At 53.7% G+C, this 17,149-nt stretch overlaps 1 protein-coding gene across 1 annotated transcript; it reads right to left on the bottom strand.

Annotated features, from left to right (window-relative positions):
• Nucleotides 1-2,576: 2,576 nt before the first annotated feature.
• GDF15 (growth differentiation factor 15) lies at nt 2,577-5,020 on the bottom strand. The gene is made up of 2 exons (XM_019416372.2): nt 4,753-5,020; nt 2,577-3,478 (listed from the first exon to the last, which is right to left on the bottom strand). Exons 1-2 carry the CDS (start codon nt 5,018-5,020, stop codon nt 2,835-2,837), a joined length of 912 nt encoding a protein of 303 aa, XP_019271917.2. The 3' UTR covers nt 2,577-2,834.
• Nucleotides 5,021-17,149: the final 12,129 nt, after the last annotated feature.

Below are 17,149 nucleotides of genomic sequence, written 5' to 3'. Positions count from 1 at the left end.
TTAAGAGTTTGTTCAAATTCTCATGCCTCAGCTGGGTGTCCTGTCAGCTGCTTCCAGCCTGGCTCCTGCCGACCCTCCAATTTAGGGGAGACAGCTGGACACAGGCACCCTCAGTCCTGAGAGGTCAAGCCTGGCCTGGAGAGAGGGATGGGGTCAAGGGCTCCAGAGGGAGATGAACGAAGGAGCTGAGAAAAGGCTGCATATAAGAAGGGAATCCGGAGTGGGTTTTGAAGAATGCATTAAGTGTTTGAGAAGTGGAGAGGACACGCATACTGGGTAGGGGGACCAGCCTGACAAGCAGCAGCCTAGAGGGATAAAAAGGCCCATGGGCAACACAATGTTCAGCAAAGGCAACAGCTGTTATTTGGGGAGAGCCTCAATACGGCATCTGCTAGCTTTGGGTGACCTTGGTATTAATTTTGAGGCTCCCTTGGGTTCCCCAACACTTGGGAATGATCTGGGGCGGGAGAGGGAAACTATGAGGGTCTTTACTACCTTAATTCCCTGCATGCGCACCCTAGACACTGTTCAAGTGGCCACTCCTGTCCCCAGTCATCTTTCTTGCCTCTGGCATAAATCAGATCCCAGTCCTCCCCAGCTCCTATGTCTAATTCATGGCTCTTCAACTAGACCCACACCCTCACCATCACCCATGAGATTTGGTGGCTTCTGCCCCCCGCCCTCACCTCTCTGGCCCCATCTTCAACAGGTTTGCTGTTGAACACTGAGCTTGTTTCTACCCCAGAGCCTTTGCACCTGCTCTTATGCCACAAATGCTTATCCTCCAACTCTCCCGGGTCCTGTTCTTCCAGGTCTCAGTTCATACAACATTTCCTCAGGGAGGCCCCCCCTCCGCTGACCATCTAAATCACCTCTGACTCCATTCATTAATAGATGGCCTGGATTGACTTCTCAGCACAATTCTTACCACCGTCCACTACTTTGTCATTATTTTTCTTTGCACTCACCTATCTTCCTCACTCGACTGAGCTCAACTGGGATGCTTTTTTGCCTGTCTTGGTATTTCTGTGTCCTCAGTGCCCAGTCAAGGCCTGACACAAAGTGGGCATTCACTGAATACATTCAGGGGCACCTACAGTCACTCAGGTCTGCCTCTGGGTGGCAGCATTCACAGGGGACACACCTCACTCACTGCTGGAAGTAGGCACTCTCTTCCCCAGCGCCCCCGTAACATTTCCTATCAGAGATTCTCAGGATGGACAGGCAGTTGGGTGTGGGAGGGGCCTGGATTTGGCACATCTTGGGGATGCCAAGATCCTAAGTAGGAAGACTCATAACATTGGAGATGCAGTGTGCATGAAAATGGTCCTCACAATGTATTTATTTCCCCATTTTTTGTTTTTAACTGGCTGCTCGGAGTAGATTTTCCACTTGGTGCAAGGCACACAATAACAGAGCGTCAGAAAGGCATGCCTGTGGCTTGGATAGTAAAGAGTGGGATTCTCTCAACTTCCTTTTTAGTGTTTTGCTGTTTTGATAGAAAAGAAACCAACTGGTCTGTTTGCTTCAGCCTGCCTAGTCTACGGGGAGGGGAGGGATGGGCTCTGATGAGCCTACCGCCTCCTGAAGGCTGGTGCCTGGTGGTGCCCACTCAGGACCGGGGCCAGGCGTTAGCCTTGTCAGGCTGGCCACCAAGCTGCTTCCTCATATAGCTTCCGGAGCCAGGTCACAGATGATCGTGCCACTGGAGGCCTGGAGAGATTCTGAGGGTTCTGGGGACTCCAACACTGTGGCCGCGAATGGGAGAGTGGACTTCTCCAAAAAGCAGCTTGCCCATCAGTGACCCGGGTTAGTCTTGGGGAACTGGGGTGGAGAGGGATGGCTTCCCCAGGATACTCTGCCCTTCCGCAGGAGGTGTTACTGGAAGTGGAACCCAGGCGGTGCCAGTGATAGTCGAGGGCGGCCACGAGCAAGACGCTGCAGGGGATGGCTGCCATGCTGTTGTTTGTGGGCTGGTGGAAACCAAGTGCAGGCAGAGGCCTGGGACTCCCGGCCGCCTCTGCCATGCAGGGTGCGGTCCTCCCCACCCCCCCCCCCATTCCCCCCCCCCCCGGCCCCCAGCCCAGCTCTTTTTATCTAAAAGAATAGAAGTACCGTTAACATAGAGTGATGTGCCACAAATAGAAGTGATGGGGCTCTTCGAGGTCAGGGGCGACATCACACACAATCTGCCTGATTGCAGACGGATGGCTGCCTGTGTTTGGAAAGGGGACTCCAATGCAAGGAGAGCCAGCAGGACAGTGATAGAGAGAGGACCGTATCACCACAGAAGCAGGAATACTGAGAGATGAGATATGGAGGGAGAGGGACACCCAGAAGGGTCTCAGAAACAGAGGAACGAGAGACAGAGAAGCACAGAGACAGAGAGAAGGGTGTCTTTGAGGGGCACTGGCGTCATGAGCACCATCCAATTGCTTGGCATCCCAGAACGCCCCACCACCCGTTCCCTGAGCAGTTCCACTCACCCTAATACCAGGTCCCCTGTGAGAACTGAGCTCAGGGAGCGGAAGGTCCTTCCCAGGGTCACCAGCTCCATCCTGGACAACCATCGGGGCTCAGGTCAGACAACTTCGTTTTTATTACCACGGTTTTAAATAAATGCACACCGTCAGACCAGCCCCTCCAGTCCCCAGGCAGATCACCCCAATAAGTTAATAATAAATACAAACATAAATACAGCGGTCTCCGCCGGACGGGGTAGATAGCAGTGGTGGGAAATCGGGTATCTCAGGACCCACAAGCCCATTCGACAGGCAAGGACCTCTGAGGTCACTTCCACTGCGCACGAGCCGTAAGCGAAAGACTAGGACCGCTCATAGGCAGTGGCAGTCCTTGGCCACGAGGTCGTCGAAGGGCGTAAGCGACACCCGACCGTCGCTGTCTTGGTGCATGAGCACCACCGGCTCGTAGCGGGCGGGCACGCAGCACGGCGCCGGCGTCGCGTCGGGGTTCAGGCCGTGCAGGCGCGCCTGCATCTGCGCGTGCGTGTTGGCCGACCGGAACTGGCTTGGGCACGCGCCGATACACATGCGCACGTCCAGCTCGCGAGGCGCCACCACCCAGTTGGCCCATCCCAAGTCCTCGAGCGACGCGCGCAAGCTTTGCAGGCGGCAGCAGCGCCCCGCCCCCAGGGGGCAGGCGTCCTTGGAGCGCGCATGCGCGTTGCGGCGCCCTCTGGCCGCGCGTGGCCGCCAGTGCAGCTCAAGCCGGGGACGTGCAGAAGGCAACGGCGCCGGCAAGCGGTCCCTCTGAGGCAACAGTCGCAGGTGGAGGGTGGGCGCCCCGGAACCTCCAAGGCTGAGCTGACGCCGCAGCGGCCGCGTCACGTCCCACGAGCTCAGCTCCGTCGGGGACAGCCTGAGCAGCGCGCGATGCAGGCGGAAGGATGCGGGGAGCCCCTTCGTCAGGTCAGCCCGGGCGATGCGCAGGTGCAGGTGGCCGCCCAGCCCAAGTCGCACTGAGGGAGAGAAGAGAGCCAGTCAGTCAGTGACGGGCCTATGTGCACCAGGCGCAAGTGCCCATTTCCAACCCCCACACCAACCTGGATCCTACCTCAGGGCCTTTGCACTAGCTGCTTCCCCTTCCCGGCACACTAGTCCCCTGAATCTCAGCATGGCAGGCTACATGTTCCTCCAGCCTGCCTAACATAGGCACTGCCCTATTTTCTTTCATTGTGTATCATTTCATCTCCCCTACTAGAATCTTTATAGGAGTTTCAGTCTCCCCGATCACCACCATGCCTGGTATACAGTGGGTGCTTGGTAAGTACTGGCAGGAATTCATGTGTATCTGATTTTGAGAGGCACTAAGAGCCAAACAGTGGCTCTGCCTCCTCTGGAAGTCAAAAACATTTTATTGAAGGGCTACTAAGTGCCTGGGGCTGGGGCTACAACAGCCAGCTGCTGTGTTTTCAACTCTCTGGATCTTGGTTTCCATGTCTGAGAAATGAAGGGTGCCTGGCTCCCCAGGATCCTCAGGTCCCCAGGCTGGTACAGGTGTTGGGGATAGGGAGCAGACTAGGGCTTGAGGGCCCTGGACTCAAGTCACCAGGCTCAGAGAGAGCAAGAGGTGTACCTGGAGTCTCACAGCACACGTAGGGTTAGGGTGAGAAAATAGCGCTCCCTTCTGGTTTGACGCTCTTTCCCTAACCCCTCCCAGTTAGCGCAGCCCGGATCTCCTTCCGCCCTCTCTACCCCCTAGAGCCTCCGTGGAGGGGGAGAAAATACCCGCTCCCTCTCCAAGGCACCTGCTACGTGAGACTTTAGCAGTGGCTTGTCAAGGGATTGCATCAGACTGGGAACCAGTACGGGCAGATTCGGCCTATCCCTGGGCTGCGTTCCTCTCGTCCCCGCCCCTGCATCCCTTCTCCTAGATTGCGTGCCCTCCCCCACCCCTAAACCCGAGGACAGGGACCCCACCCCCCCAGCCCGCGCCCGATTTTGTTTCTGGAAATTCCAGGCTCCGTGAGTTTTCAAGAGACTCGCTGGGCCTCAGTTTCCCCATCTGCAATCTTTAACATCTCACTTTGGCCACACCCCGCCTAGTCTTGGCATAAACCCGGCCACCACCTCCCCCCGCCCACCCCCCGAAGCCCCTAGGGGGGATGTTCTTGTCCGGTTCACAGGTAAGGAAACTGAGGCTCAGTGGCAGGTCTGGGTCCCTGTGTCTCAGAACCACTGGTTAGATGATGGTAGCTGCACAGGGGGCGCCGGTCTCCTAGATTTCACTCACGCTTTGGAGTGAGTATCCGGACTTGAGCTTCAGAGGTGACTCGGTCAGGGTTTGAATCTTCCCAGCTTTGGTTCAACCGCAACCTGGTCTGCAGGTGTGCGTAGAGTTTCCGAAACTCCTCGAATCTGGAGACATCCGTACCGGAGCGAGCTTCTGAGGGTCCCGGGAAGGCCGGGAGGTGCTCCTGGGCCAAAGACAGGGCACCTCCCGAAGGCAGCCAGCAGAACATCAGCAGCAGCATTGGTGGTGTGGGTCCAGGCCCAGGCATGCCTGTGCTAGCTGAGTTCTGAACTGAGACACCGGACGCGGCTGGACTGGCCTTTATAATCCCCGGACTTTGTCCGCCCCCGCCTGCCTGGTCCCTTCCGCTCTGGGTGCAGAGTAAACACTCCAGGGACCACACATGGCTGAGTCTTGGGCTGCTTTTAAGGGGGAGGCCCTTCTGGGGAGTTCTCCTGGGGAAGTGGGGGACGCCCTCCCCCCAGAAGCCTCTTTGAGCCTCAGTGTCCTCTGTGAAATGGGGACTTCCTTCCGGCTTGGTGGACTGGTGAAAAGAATGCTTTTGTCAGAAAAAGACTTATTTCTATGTGCTCAATTCCATAGCGAGCGCTTAAGAGGAGGCCTTCTCCCTCATGGGATTTTCTCTCTCCCTTCCTGGTTAGGGTCAAAGGCTCCACATGTTGAAAACCAAAGGAAGCAGAGGAGAAAGGGCCAGGAGGTACAACCTTAGGCAAGTCATTCCCCTTCATCCCACTTCTGTTTCTTCATCCGGAAAACAAGAACTGAGACTTTCACTGGAGAGAGGTTCACATGGGGCATAAACGACAGGGCCAGACCCATAGGAGGTTGTGTGATTGACTGAGTGTTTTTGCGGTCCCTGATCCTTAGGGGGAACTCCTGCCCGTTCTTCAAAACCCTACCCCAAAAGCTCCTCCTCCAGGAAGCCTTGCCTACCATTACCTTTCCAGGCTCAGCCGCATGCTCCCAACCCCCATCCTTTCCTTCAGCGCAGACTTGACCTCACAGCACTGGGAGTATCTGTGCTTGGCTCTGTCTGTCCCAGACTGGAGGCCCTTTGAAGACTTAGACAGAGATGAAGCTACTCTGGGGCCCAGGCCAGAGTGGAGGGGGCAGGGAATTGGAGGGCCGTTATCAGGCCCAGCCACCAGATGGTAGAAGGTCAAGGGGTGCCCTAGGAAGACCCAGGCCTTCCCCTCAGACCCTTCTCCTCTGGCCCCAGGCACTGGCCCCTGTGCCTGTTTCTTGGCCACAGGGAAGATGGGCAGCAGTTGAGGCAGATCGTGGGGATGTGTAAAGTGTGACAGCGTGTGCAGGCAAGAGGTGACAAGGACTTGCTGTGGGTCACACAGCAAAACCCCACACTGCAGGAACACGGTCGGGCCTCCCCGCCACCCCCAACATGCACCCACTGGCTGTGTGAGCCCAGCCAAGGCTCAGCACCTCCCCCCCACCCCCGAGTCTCAGTCTCAGCCTCTCTGCAGTGGGATTACCGCCCAGCTATGGGTCTCAAGCATCCCTCTGTGATGCCCCGGGGCATTCAGGTGCTTAGTAAACAGACCAGCTCCTGCCGCTGTCAGTACCATCTTGACAGGGGCTGTTGGGAAGATGGGCCTCTTGCCCCACCAGCTTGGCCCACACAGTAAGAGCTCAAAAAGGGTCCTGGACTGACTAGACAAGGAGCCGGGGCCACGGTGCGGCCGCACTGCTGTGCCCCCCGCAGAGGCCAGGCGCCAAAAGTGAGCCAGAGTGCTGAGTAATCCTAACGTGGTAGGGGCAGGTCAGCAAGGGTCACCAGTGCCTAGGCCTGACCTCACCTGGGGTGGGTGGGGCAGAGGGGGCGCTTTCCTAGTAGGCATCCCTGCAAGATCAATAATGGTGAGATGCCAACTTTCACCAGAGTTCACGCTGCAGGCACTGTTCGTACACTTTTCTCTTAAGGGAACCAAACCAGGAGGGGCAAGTGAGATTGTAGGGGGCAACTCCACACTGGAGACCAGCCTTTGGCTGACTGTTTTCCTGGCATTTCTAAGCCTGTGATAGGATTCTGAAGTTCCCTCTGTCTAGGACTGTTTCTTCCTTCCTTCCTTCCTTCCTTCCTTCCTTCCTTCCTTCCTTCCTTCCTCTCTCTCTCTTCCCCGCCCCCCCCCCCAAATTTAAAAGCCTCATAAAGAGTTTTTCCTGATCCAGGTCCCAACAGACTGGACATTTGTCAGCTCCAGAGAAGCTGGCCTGGGTTGACATTCTGGCCCACTTCTCCCTGGCCATGACATGTGGGACAAGGCATCAACTGGCAGGGCCTCGGTTTCCCCGTCTGTAAAAAGTGGTAATGGCATTCTGAGTCAGGGCTGTGGGGAGAACACACAGGGAGTGGGAATTTTTGCACACGCTGTGGGTCAACACGATCGTGATTCAAATCCTAGTGCCACCCACTTTGCTGTGTGACCATAGGCAAGTACTCAAACTCTCTGTGCATAGAACAAAAACAGTGTGGGTCGTGAGGAAGGAGAACATTAAGTACAGAAATCTTACCATTCTTAACTCAGCAAACTCTAAGAGCCAACACAAACTGGGTACCAGGTCACACGCCAAGGACAGAGATCCTTGTGAATCAGGGCCCCCTCTGCCCACTGATGCCCCCAGGCAGAGGACAACCCTGGTGAAGGCTAACCGCTCACGAAGATGTGAGAAATCACCTATTTAAGCTGTTTTTTTTTTTTTTCAACGTTTTTTATTTATTTTTGGGACAGAGAGAGACAGAGCATGAACGGGGGAGGGGCAGAGAGAGAGGGAGACACAGAATCGGAAACAGGCTCCAGGCTCCGAGCCATCAGCCCAGAGCCTGACGCGGGGCTCGAACTCACGGACCGCGAGATCGTGACCTGAGCTGAAGTCGGACGCTTAACCGACTGCGCCACCCAGGCGCCCCTAAGCTGTTTTATTTGCCTTCCAGGGTGTCAAGTTTGGGCAAAGTCCAGCAGACCCTGGGGTCCCAGGCACAGGGGCTTCAGACAAGGCATTCACAGGAACTCTGGGCGTCAGGGAGAAGACGGCCAGAGGATGTAGGGCCCAAACCCTCCTTTGGGGACAGAAGACACAGTCACTTTCAGCAGGAACGGTTTGTCCTAAAGAGAGGTTTCGAGTGGGATGGAAACCTGAGATGTGAAGGGAGCCCCAGAAACATGCCAGGTACCCCCAAGGCAAGCAGAAAGCCAACTCTGCTCCCCCAAAGCCAGATGATGCCTGCTGTATTGTCCGGGGAAACTGCATGCCTTGGGAACAGGGAGCCCAATTCCAAACTGACTTCCTCTGGGATTTCCTCAGGACAGAGTGTGTCACCACAAAAGCCACTTGCCCCAGACCCCACCCCTTTTGAACCCTTGGATGACCCCAACCCAAGCAGTGGGGAGCCAGCCCCCTCTCCGAGCCTGGGGTTGCTTCCCTCTTTCTCATCGTGTCCCCTTTCTCTGTGCCCCATGTGTACTGGGGAGGCAGGCACTTCTGTGGGTCTCTGGGTAGCTGAAGGTAGGTTTGATGAGGAGAGGAAGGAAGAGAAATGAATTTTGGGGAAGGAAGAGCAGCTAAAGGCTGGACTGTTTTCCCTCATGATCTGTGAGTTCTCAACCCCCAGCTTGTGATAAATGAGCTTCAGTTTCCCTGTCCGTAAAAGGTGGTAATGGCACCCCCCATCATCCCCTCCCAGGGATGTAAGGAGGACTCATAGGCAGGGAGGGAGTCAGGGGACAAGGTCTGTTGGAATGTGCACTCAGGATCTCTCAGGAATTAAGTTTCAAGATGTGGACATTAGCTAGTGCCTGCCTCACCCTAAGTGCTGCCATTCTGACCTGTGGGCTTAGAGGCAAAGTGGCAGCATTGTGGTTAAGCTATGAGACATATCCCAAATGGTGTGTGTCCAGTCTTTTTGTGGATCTGGTGTTCCAGGGGCCTGGATGCTACCTCTAGGGTGACAAGGGGCTGACTCCCAGGCCCACGTGGTGCCTCGGGGACCATAAGACTCATAGTGGCCTTGGCAGTGGGAGCAGGATTTCTCATGGGCAGAAGAGATGGTAGGCTGGAGGTTTCCTGTGGAGAGAGAAAGAGAAACTGGTAACTCGTGGGACTCCTATGTGCTAGGCGCAGGGTGCCCATTTCTTCCCACACACCAAGGCGGACCCCACCTCAGGGCCTTTGCACAAGCTGCTTCCTCTTCCTGGCACACTAGTCCCCTGAATCTCAGCATGGCAGGCTACATATCCCTCCAGCCTGCCTAATATAGGCACTGCCCCATTTTATTTCATTATGTATCATTTCATCTCCCCTACTAGAATCTTCGTAGGAGTTTCTGTCTGCCCACTCACCACCATGTCTGGGACACAGTACGTGCTTAGTAAGTACTTGCAGAAATTCATGTATATCTGATATTTAGAGGGACTAAGAGCCAAACAGTGGTTCTGCCTCCTCTGGAAGTCAAAAACATTTTATTGAAGGCCTGCTAAGTCCCTGGGGCTATAACAACCAGCTACTGCGTTTTCAACTCTCTGCATCTTGGTTTCCATGTCTGAGCAATGAAGGGTACCAGGCCACACAGGGTGCCTAACTTCCGGATTCCTTGGACCCTTAGGATCCTCAGACACACAGCCCCCCAAGCTGGTCCAGGTCTTGGGGACAACTGTGGAGGGGGCCTGAGATTCTAGGGCCCTCAACCTAGGTTCAGAGAGGACCCAAGGTTCAGAGAGGACTCAGAGGTTCAGAGAGGACGCAAGTTTACTTGGAAAATATACAGGGAGCCCCCACCAAACTCCTTCCAGAGGATCATAGGTAGCCCAGTTCTTGAGGGCACCTTCTGCTGGCAACTTTAGCAGTGTTTGGCCCTCGATTGCCTCAAATCTGGAACCAACCTAAGCAGGTTCTGGCTACCTTCCCCTCACCCCTGCACATATCTCCCCCCTGGCCCCCACCAACGGTAAGAACGATGCCCTCCTGGCACCTGCCTCTGGGTTCTGCAGGCCCTGTGCACTCTCAGGAGAGTTGCTGACCCCTCTGGGCCTCAGTTTCTCCATCTGTGATCAGGGCGGGGTTATAGTAATCCCATGCTGACCGAGCCCCGCCCTGTGTGGCTGTGCAGATGAGGCTGCTGACTCCTTCTTTGGTCGTGAGGGGAGATGGGCTATTCCTGCCCAGTTCACAGATGGGGAGTAACTGAGGTTCAGCAGTGGGTCTCTAGGACACGGAACCACTGGTTAGATGTGGGGACTGCCCCAAAGGGTCTCTGAGATTTCACTCACACTTTAGGATCTGGTTGGCGTTTGAGTCTTTCAAGTTCTTGTTCAACGGCAGCACGGTCAGGGTGTCTTTGAGAGGTTTCTGCAACTTCTGGAGTCTGGGGACATCCAGACTGGATCGCATCTCAGAGGGCCCGGTCAAAGGCTCCAGCTGTTGAAAACCAAAGGAAGCAGAGGAGAAAGGGCCAGAAGGAGCCAGAAGGTACAGCCTTAGGCAAGTCATTCCCCTTCATCCCACTTCTGTTTCTTCATCCGGAAAACAAGAACTGAGACTTTCACTGGAGAGAGGTTCACATGGGGCATAAACGACAGGGCCAGACCCATAGGAGGTTGTGTGATTGACTGAGTGTTTTTGCGGTCCCTGATCCTTAGGGGGAACTCCTGCCCGTTCTTCAAAACCCTACCCCAAAAGCTCCTCCTCCAGGAAGCCTTGCCTACCATTACCTTTCCAGGCTCAGCCGCATGCTCCCAACCCCCATCCTTTCCTTCAGCGCAGACTTGACCTCACAGCACTGGGAGTATCTGTGCTTGGCTCTGTCTGCCCCAGACTGGAGGCCCTTTGAAGACTTAGACAGAGATGAAGCTACTCTGGGGCCCAGGCCCTTGGCTGGGCCCAGAGTGGAGGGGGCAGGGAATTGGAGTGCTGGGGTTTAGGGCTGGTATCAGGTCCAGCCACCAGATGGCAGAGGGCAAGGGGTGACCCAGGAGGACCCAGGCCTTCCCCTCAGACCTTTCTCCACTGCTTAGGACCCCTGGCCCCAGGCACTGGCCCCTGTGCCTGTTCCTTGGCCACAGAGAAGATGGGCAGCTGTGTGAGGCCGACCGTGGGGATGTGTGAAGTGTGACAGTGTGTGCAGCAAAGGTACAAGGGCTTGCTGGGGATCATCTCCTTGCTGGAGGAGCAGGGCCAGGCTTCCCCCAACGCCCAGCATGCACCCACTGGGGGGACTGGGTTTCCCCTGAGTCTGTCTCAGCTTCTGTGCCTTGGGATTACTGCCCGGCTTTGGGAGGGTCCCAAAGTGTCCTGAGTGATGTCCCCAGCCAGCAGGAGGTGCTTAAACTTGCTCCTTCCACCGTCACTTCCAGCCTGATTGCAGCTGGGCAGGAGGTTGGACCCAGCCTCTTTCCATTCAGACCCATTTGCTTTCTAAGAATAAGGAAACCAGGGTCGGGGCGCCTGGGTGGCTCAGTTGGTTAAGTGTCTGACTCGTGATTTCAGCTCAGGTCATGGTCTCACAGTTGGTGAGTTCAAGCCCCACATCAGGCTTGGTGCTGATGGCAGGGAGCCTGCTTGGGATTCTCTCTCTTCCTCTCTCTCTCTCTGTCCCTCCCCTCCCCTCCCCTTCAAAATAAATAAGTAAACTTAAAAAAAAAAAAGGGGGCTCAGTCGGCTGAGCGTCGGCTGACTTCAGCTCAGGTCATGATCTCATGTTCCGTGAGTTCAAGCCCTGTGTCGGGCTCTGTGCTGACAGCTCAGAGCCTGGAGCCTACTTCGGATTCTGTGTCTCCCTCTCTCTCTGCCCCTCCCCCGCTCATGCTCTGTCTCTCTCTCTCTCTCTGTCAAAAATAAATAAACATTAAAAAAAAAGAAAAGAAAAGAAAAAGAAATCCAGGGCCCCGGGGGCAAGTAAGGTAGATAGAGTAATAGGGAGTCATCCTACCATGGGATTTTGCACATGTCCCCACCGGCCAGGTAAGACTTCCCTGTGTCTTGTTAGAATGCCTGGGTCCCCAGGGGCACAGAAGTTGGAGGCCTGGGAAGATTTCTTTGAAGACATCTCCACTCACCACATAGCTCTCCTGGGAGGCCGTAGGAGGTTCCACGGAAAATTAACAGCTCAACATTTCCAAGCGAACAATCGAATGACGTAGCATTTGTGCCACCATCACCTCGGTCGGTTCCAGAACATTTCCATCACCACAAAAAGAGACCTCGTCCCCACGAGCAGTCGGTCGCTCCCCGTGCCCCACCCCCAGCCCCTGGCAACCACCAATCAGCTTTCCGTCTCCATGGATCTGCCTGTTCTGGACGGTTCATATTAAGTATATACTGCACCCAATGTCCAATGTGATGGGGCGGGGCGGGTAGGGTTCCACACGCGGACAATTCTCCAACGCAGGTGGATGTCCTACAAGTCAACTTAATTCTGACACTACCTACCTGTGGGAGATCCCACAGATTAAGGGCTCAGTCCTCCACTTCAGATGCCCCTAGCAAGGTTGTTAATCGTGGTCCTTCTAGACTGGCTATAAATCACAGGCTCCCAAGACCCCCTCCTTGGGTTCAGCTCCTTGGCTAGAGCAGCTCACAGAACTCAGGAAACCCATTTACTCACTAGATTACTGATTTACTACGGAGGATATAAAAGAATACGAATCAACAGCCAAATGGAGAGATGCATTAGGTGGGAAGGGGTGCCCTCTCCCTAAATCTCTATGTTGATCAACCCGGAAGCCCTCCAGGGAACCCTGCCCTTTGGGTTGTTATGGAGACTTCATGACATAGGCACGGTTGATCAAATCATCGGCAGTTGGGGGCTGACTCAACAACTTCCAGCCCCTCTCCCCTCCCCTGAGGTCAGTGTGGATGGGACTGAAAGTTGAACTCTCTAATCACGCGGTCAGGTGCCTTCTAAAAGGCACGCGTATAGCTCTTGAGGCACCTGGCTGGCTCAGTCAGTAGAGCATGTGACTCTGAATCTCAGGGTCATGAGTTCAAGCCCTACATCGGGCATGGAGCGTTAAAAAAAAAAAAAAAAAAAGACACGTTTATAGCCCTCATCACAGGAATTCCAAGGGTCAAAGACCAAACACATATTTCTTATTATAAGTGACAATGTCACATATATAGGTGAAATCATACAACAGATGGTCTTTGGTGTTTGGCTTCTTTCCTCAGCACGCTGTTTTCCAGGTTTCTCCACGGTGCAGCGTGTGCCCTTCATTCCCTCTTATAGCTGAGTGATATTCTATTGTATGGGTGGACCACGTTTTGTTCATCTACTCACCCATTCATGGTCATTGGGGTTGTTTTCACCTTTCGGCAGCTTTGAATAGGGCTGCTGTGAACAGCCCTACAAGGATATACAAGGATTCAAGGACCTGTTTTCTTTCTTTCTTTCTTTCTTTCTTTCTTTCTTTCTTTCTTTCTTTTTTTTCTTAAGTTTATTTATTTATTTTGGGAGAGAGCACACAAGCAGGGGAGGGGCGGAAAGAGAAGGAGAGAGAGAGGATCCCAAACAGGCTCCTCACTGACAGTGCAGAACCCAACGTGGGGCTCGAACCCACAAACCGTGAGATCATGACCTGAGCTGAAACCAAGAGTTGGATGCTTAACCGACTGAGCCACCCAGGCACCCACCTTGAGGACCTGTTTTCAGTTCTCGTGGGGCTATGCCCAGAAGTGGAACTGCTGGGCCACATCGTTATTCTGTGTGTTAACTTTTTGAGGAGTGCCCGGAATATTTTCCACAGCCTCGGCCGTTTTCTTTTTAAACTTTTATTGAGATACGACTAACATGAAACAGAAAAGAAGTCATCTTAGTGTTCAGCTCAATGACACTTCCCATACAGTAGGCCTGTGGGGCCACTTCCCAGATGAGGTTCCAGAACATTCCCAGCCCCAGGAACACCCTGGATGACCGCGATGCCCACTTCTGTTACGATGGCTGAGTTGGCCTGTTTTCCAACCTGATATAACAGAACCAGCATTCTCTCTTCTGTCTGGCATCTTTCACCCAACATCACTTGTTCTTCATCTGTCAGAAGATAAAGACTTGTTCTTTATCTGGTTCACCCCTTTTCCTGGCTGCTTAGTAGTCCACTCCAGAAGGGAGTGGAGCTGCTGGCTCGTGAGTGGGCATCTTATCACTTTACAAGCAGAACCACTAATTAATTTATTCCTGGAACTTCCCAAGGGGACACAGCACCACCGAGAGCCTGGGGGATGCCCAGGGGCAGCGAAGGGGAACATTAGCTCCATGGTGTTTCCAGTTCACCAAACTCTGGAATGAAGGCATCCAGGCCATTCTGGCTCCCCTTCAGAAAATCGTTAGCTGATGACCTCATGGCCAGCCCCGCGGCCAAGCTGGGAGGGGCGGTGGGGCGGGAGGTAGGCAGGCAGCCATCGATGAGCTCAGTGGGCCAGGGCCCTGCATTCCTCTCTGGCAGCTTCCATGGGTCCCCAGGGGCCAATCCAAGGTAGAAGTAAACAGCGTGAAGGCCAGGGGTCAGGCCGTTCCCGCCACCTGGCTTGGCCCCAAACCTCCCAGAATTTTCCCTCGCCACCACCTACTTTTGGCCATGGCCGCCCTCATCAAACACACGCAACACACAAGAAAACACACACCCACTTTTATTATTTGTTTCTCATGACATGAAACAAACACAGTCACGGCAGGAGGTCCGGAAGAGGCCAAAAAAAAAAAAAAGTTATTTTAAAATTTCCTATGAGTTTGCAGGACAAGGAGAATTGCTATCCTATTACGTGAGCTTCCTTCCAGGCCAGTGAGGCCAGTGGGTGCCTGTGTCATCTAGAGGGTCCTACAGCCAGCCTGGGTTTAAATGCTGGCTCAGCCCTTGAGATGCCCAGCAGATTCTGAAGCATTGCTAATCTCTTCCAAACACTGCTTTCTCAGCGCTACCCCCTTAAAGGGTAGCACTGAGTAGATGGGCCTTAATCTGAGCTATAATCCCAATGTTTTAGATTTAATGACCTCTGTTAGTAGAGGTGGTTGGGCAGCAATCTCTCCACTTCAGCCAGAGTTGGGTTGAAATACGCCCGGGCAAGTTTGCTCGGAAACAGTGTCTCCTTCTGACAAACTCCTTTGTATCTGTTCAACCCCAGCTTTGATGTCCTGCCTCCCATTAAGCACTCCCTATTCTCTCCCCAGTTTCCCTGAGGCTGAGGGGCCTCCCTCTCAGGGTGCCATCCTGCCCCCCGAAGACTAGGGTATCTGGTTCTGGCCCTGTGCCCCCCGCAGACCAGCACCTTTTCAAGGACCAGACCCCACTATTACTATGCTGGTTTCCTAGGCTGCTGTAATCAAGGGCCACAAACGGAGAGGCTTAAAACAACAGAAAATTATTCTCTCGCAGTTCTGCAGGCCAGAAGTTTGAAATCCTGGCCTCTCCCAGTGTTTGTGGCCCCAGATGTTCCTCATGGAGGGGCCAAGGGCAGGCAGCCCCAAGATGAGCCGCTTTAGCATGAACCCTATTTTGAGTTAAAAGCAATCAGAACCCAGCAGATTCGGGAAAAGCTCTGTACCTCCCACTCAGCTACCTGCTTGTGCTAGGAAGAGAGCTAGTCCCCAAAATTGCTCTTTACCTAAGAAATGTATCTACATAACAGGGTGGTGTTTGTTTTATAAACATCTCCTCTTACCCTCCTGCTAACGGGTCTCTCTTCCCTTTTCTCCTCAGACCCCTACCCCTCTCCTGAGCTCATGCAAGCATCGCGTTGCCTCACTGTCTTTGGAATTCCCATATCTGTGTGGATTCCCCAGACATATGCATGCTATTACATTTCATTTTCTCCTGTTAATGTCTCATGTCAATTTGATTCTTAGTCCAGCTATGGGGACCTTGAAGGGCAGAGAGAATTCCTCCTCCCCAATACTTGGCTTGTGGCTGCATCGCTCCAATCTCTGCTTTTGTCTTTACATGGCCTTCTCTTCTCTCCTCCTCCCCGTCTAAGGATACCTGTAAAGTCCCACTATAAATCCAGAATGAGCTCATTCCAGATCTTTAACTTAATCACATCTGCAAAGACCCTTTTTCCAAATCAAGGCACATTCACAGGGACTGAGGGATAGCTATCAGATCAGGCGTGGTCTGGGAAAGTCCCTGAGGGCCACCCACAGCAGTGAATGGGGGTGGCGAGGGGTTGGCATCTTCTGGCACCTTCAGATGGGAAAGATGCACACACATTCTGGGGGTATGTAATGGGCTTGCGGTACTCGGGCCATTGTAGGACAAACCCATGCTCAGGGAAGGGAGACTCAAGTTCAAATCCAGATTTTGCCACTTCCTGGCTGTGTGGTCTTAGGCAGGTGTCTTGGCCTCTCTGTGCCAGGCTCGTCCTCTAATGTCCTCAGCCCTGGACAGGCCACAGCTATGAGGATCCACAGGTCTTTCTCCTTGCTTCTGATAAGGGTATTTTGCATACCTGGACCCACAAAATAGAAGCCACCCCAGTGTGGGCCCTGCCCCCCGTCGGCGGGGGCTCAGTCGGTTAAGCGTCCGACTCTTGATCTCGGCTCAGGTCATGATCTCACAGTTTGGTGAGTCCAAGCCCTACCTCGGGCTCTGTGCTGACAGCACGGAGCCTGCCTGGGATTCTCTCTCTCTTCTCTCTCTGCTCCTCCCCCACTCATGCTCGCTCTCTCGCTCTCTCTCTCTCAAAATAAATAAACATTAAAAAATAAATAAATAAACCTAAATCAGCCTGTCCTTATAGGAAACCTAACATACACCAATCACAATCTTCCCGTTCAGCGTTAGCTAGCTTACCTTACCCTAGAAAATAAGACCTGCTAACCTTGTAAGGAAATCCCTGACCTCCTAGTCAGCCATGTCCTGCTTCTGAGTCACTTCTAAAGCTCTGTAAAATCCTACATTCCTCAGGGGATATGCTACTCTGCCCATGAGACATGTAGTCTCCCATGGATTCACGGATTGTTTTCCCTTGAAGAAGGGACATCAAACTCATTGCTAAATTGTATTGCTTTTGCCATTTGACAGTGCTCACATGAGAGGTGCTTTACGGTTTATTTATTTTTGAGAGAGAGAGACCGAGCATGAGTGGGGGAGGGGCAGAGAGAGAGGGAGACCTAGAATCCAAAGCAGGTTCCAGGCTCCGAGCTGTCAGCACAGAGCTGGATGCAGGACTCGAACCCATGAACTGTGAGATTATGACCTGAGCCAAGGCCGGACGCTTAACCAACTGAGCCACCAGGCACCCCGAGAGGTGCTTTAAAGAAACCCATCTACTCATTCATTCGCTCATTCATCCCACAAATACTGCTTCAGCATCTGTCATGTGCCAGGGCCTCCTTTCAAGTGGAAAAAGAAGACTCTAGGTGTGATGGGAGTAGAGA

Source organism: Panthera pardus, unplaced genomic scaffold (assembly GCF_024362965.1).
Source record: "Panthera pardus isolate Hobbes unplaced genomic scaffold, ASM2436296v1 HiC_scaffold_8, whole genome shotgun sequence".
NCBI lineage: Eukaryota > Metazoa > Chordata > Mammalia > Carnivora > Felidae > Panthera > Panthera pardus.
The sequence above is the reverse complement of the archived record's forward strand: the minus strand, read 5'-3'. Positions and strand labels throughout refer to the sequence as shown.

What these genes read in the sequence shown, in the direction of transcription:
- GDF15 (XM_019416372.2), bottom strand. Translation starts at nt 5,020, where the DNA reads ATGCCTGGGCCTGGACCCACACCACCAATGCTGCTGCTGATGTTCTGC. An exon ending in CCGGATACTCACTCCAAAGC is followed by an intron (nt 3,479 to 4,752) that starts GTGAGTGAAATC and finishes TCTCTCCCTCAG; the next exon opens with TGCGACTTGGGCTGGGCGGC.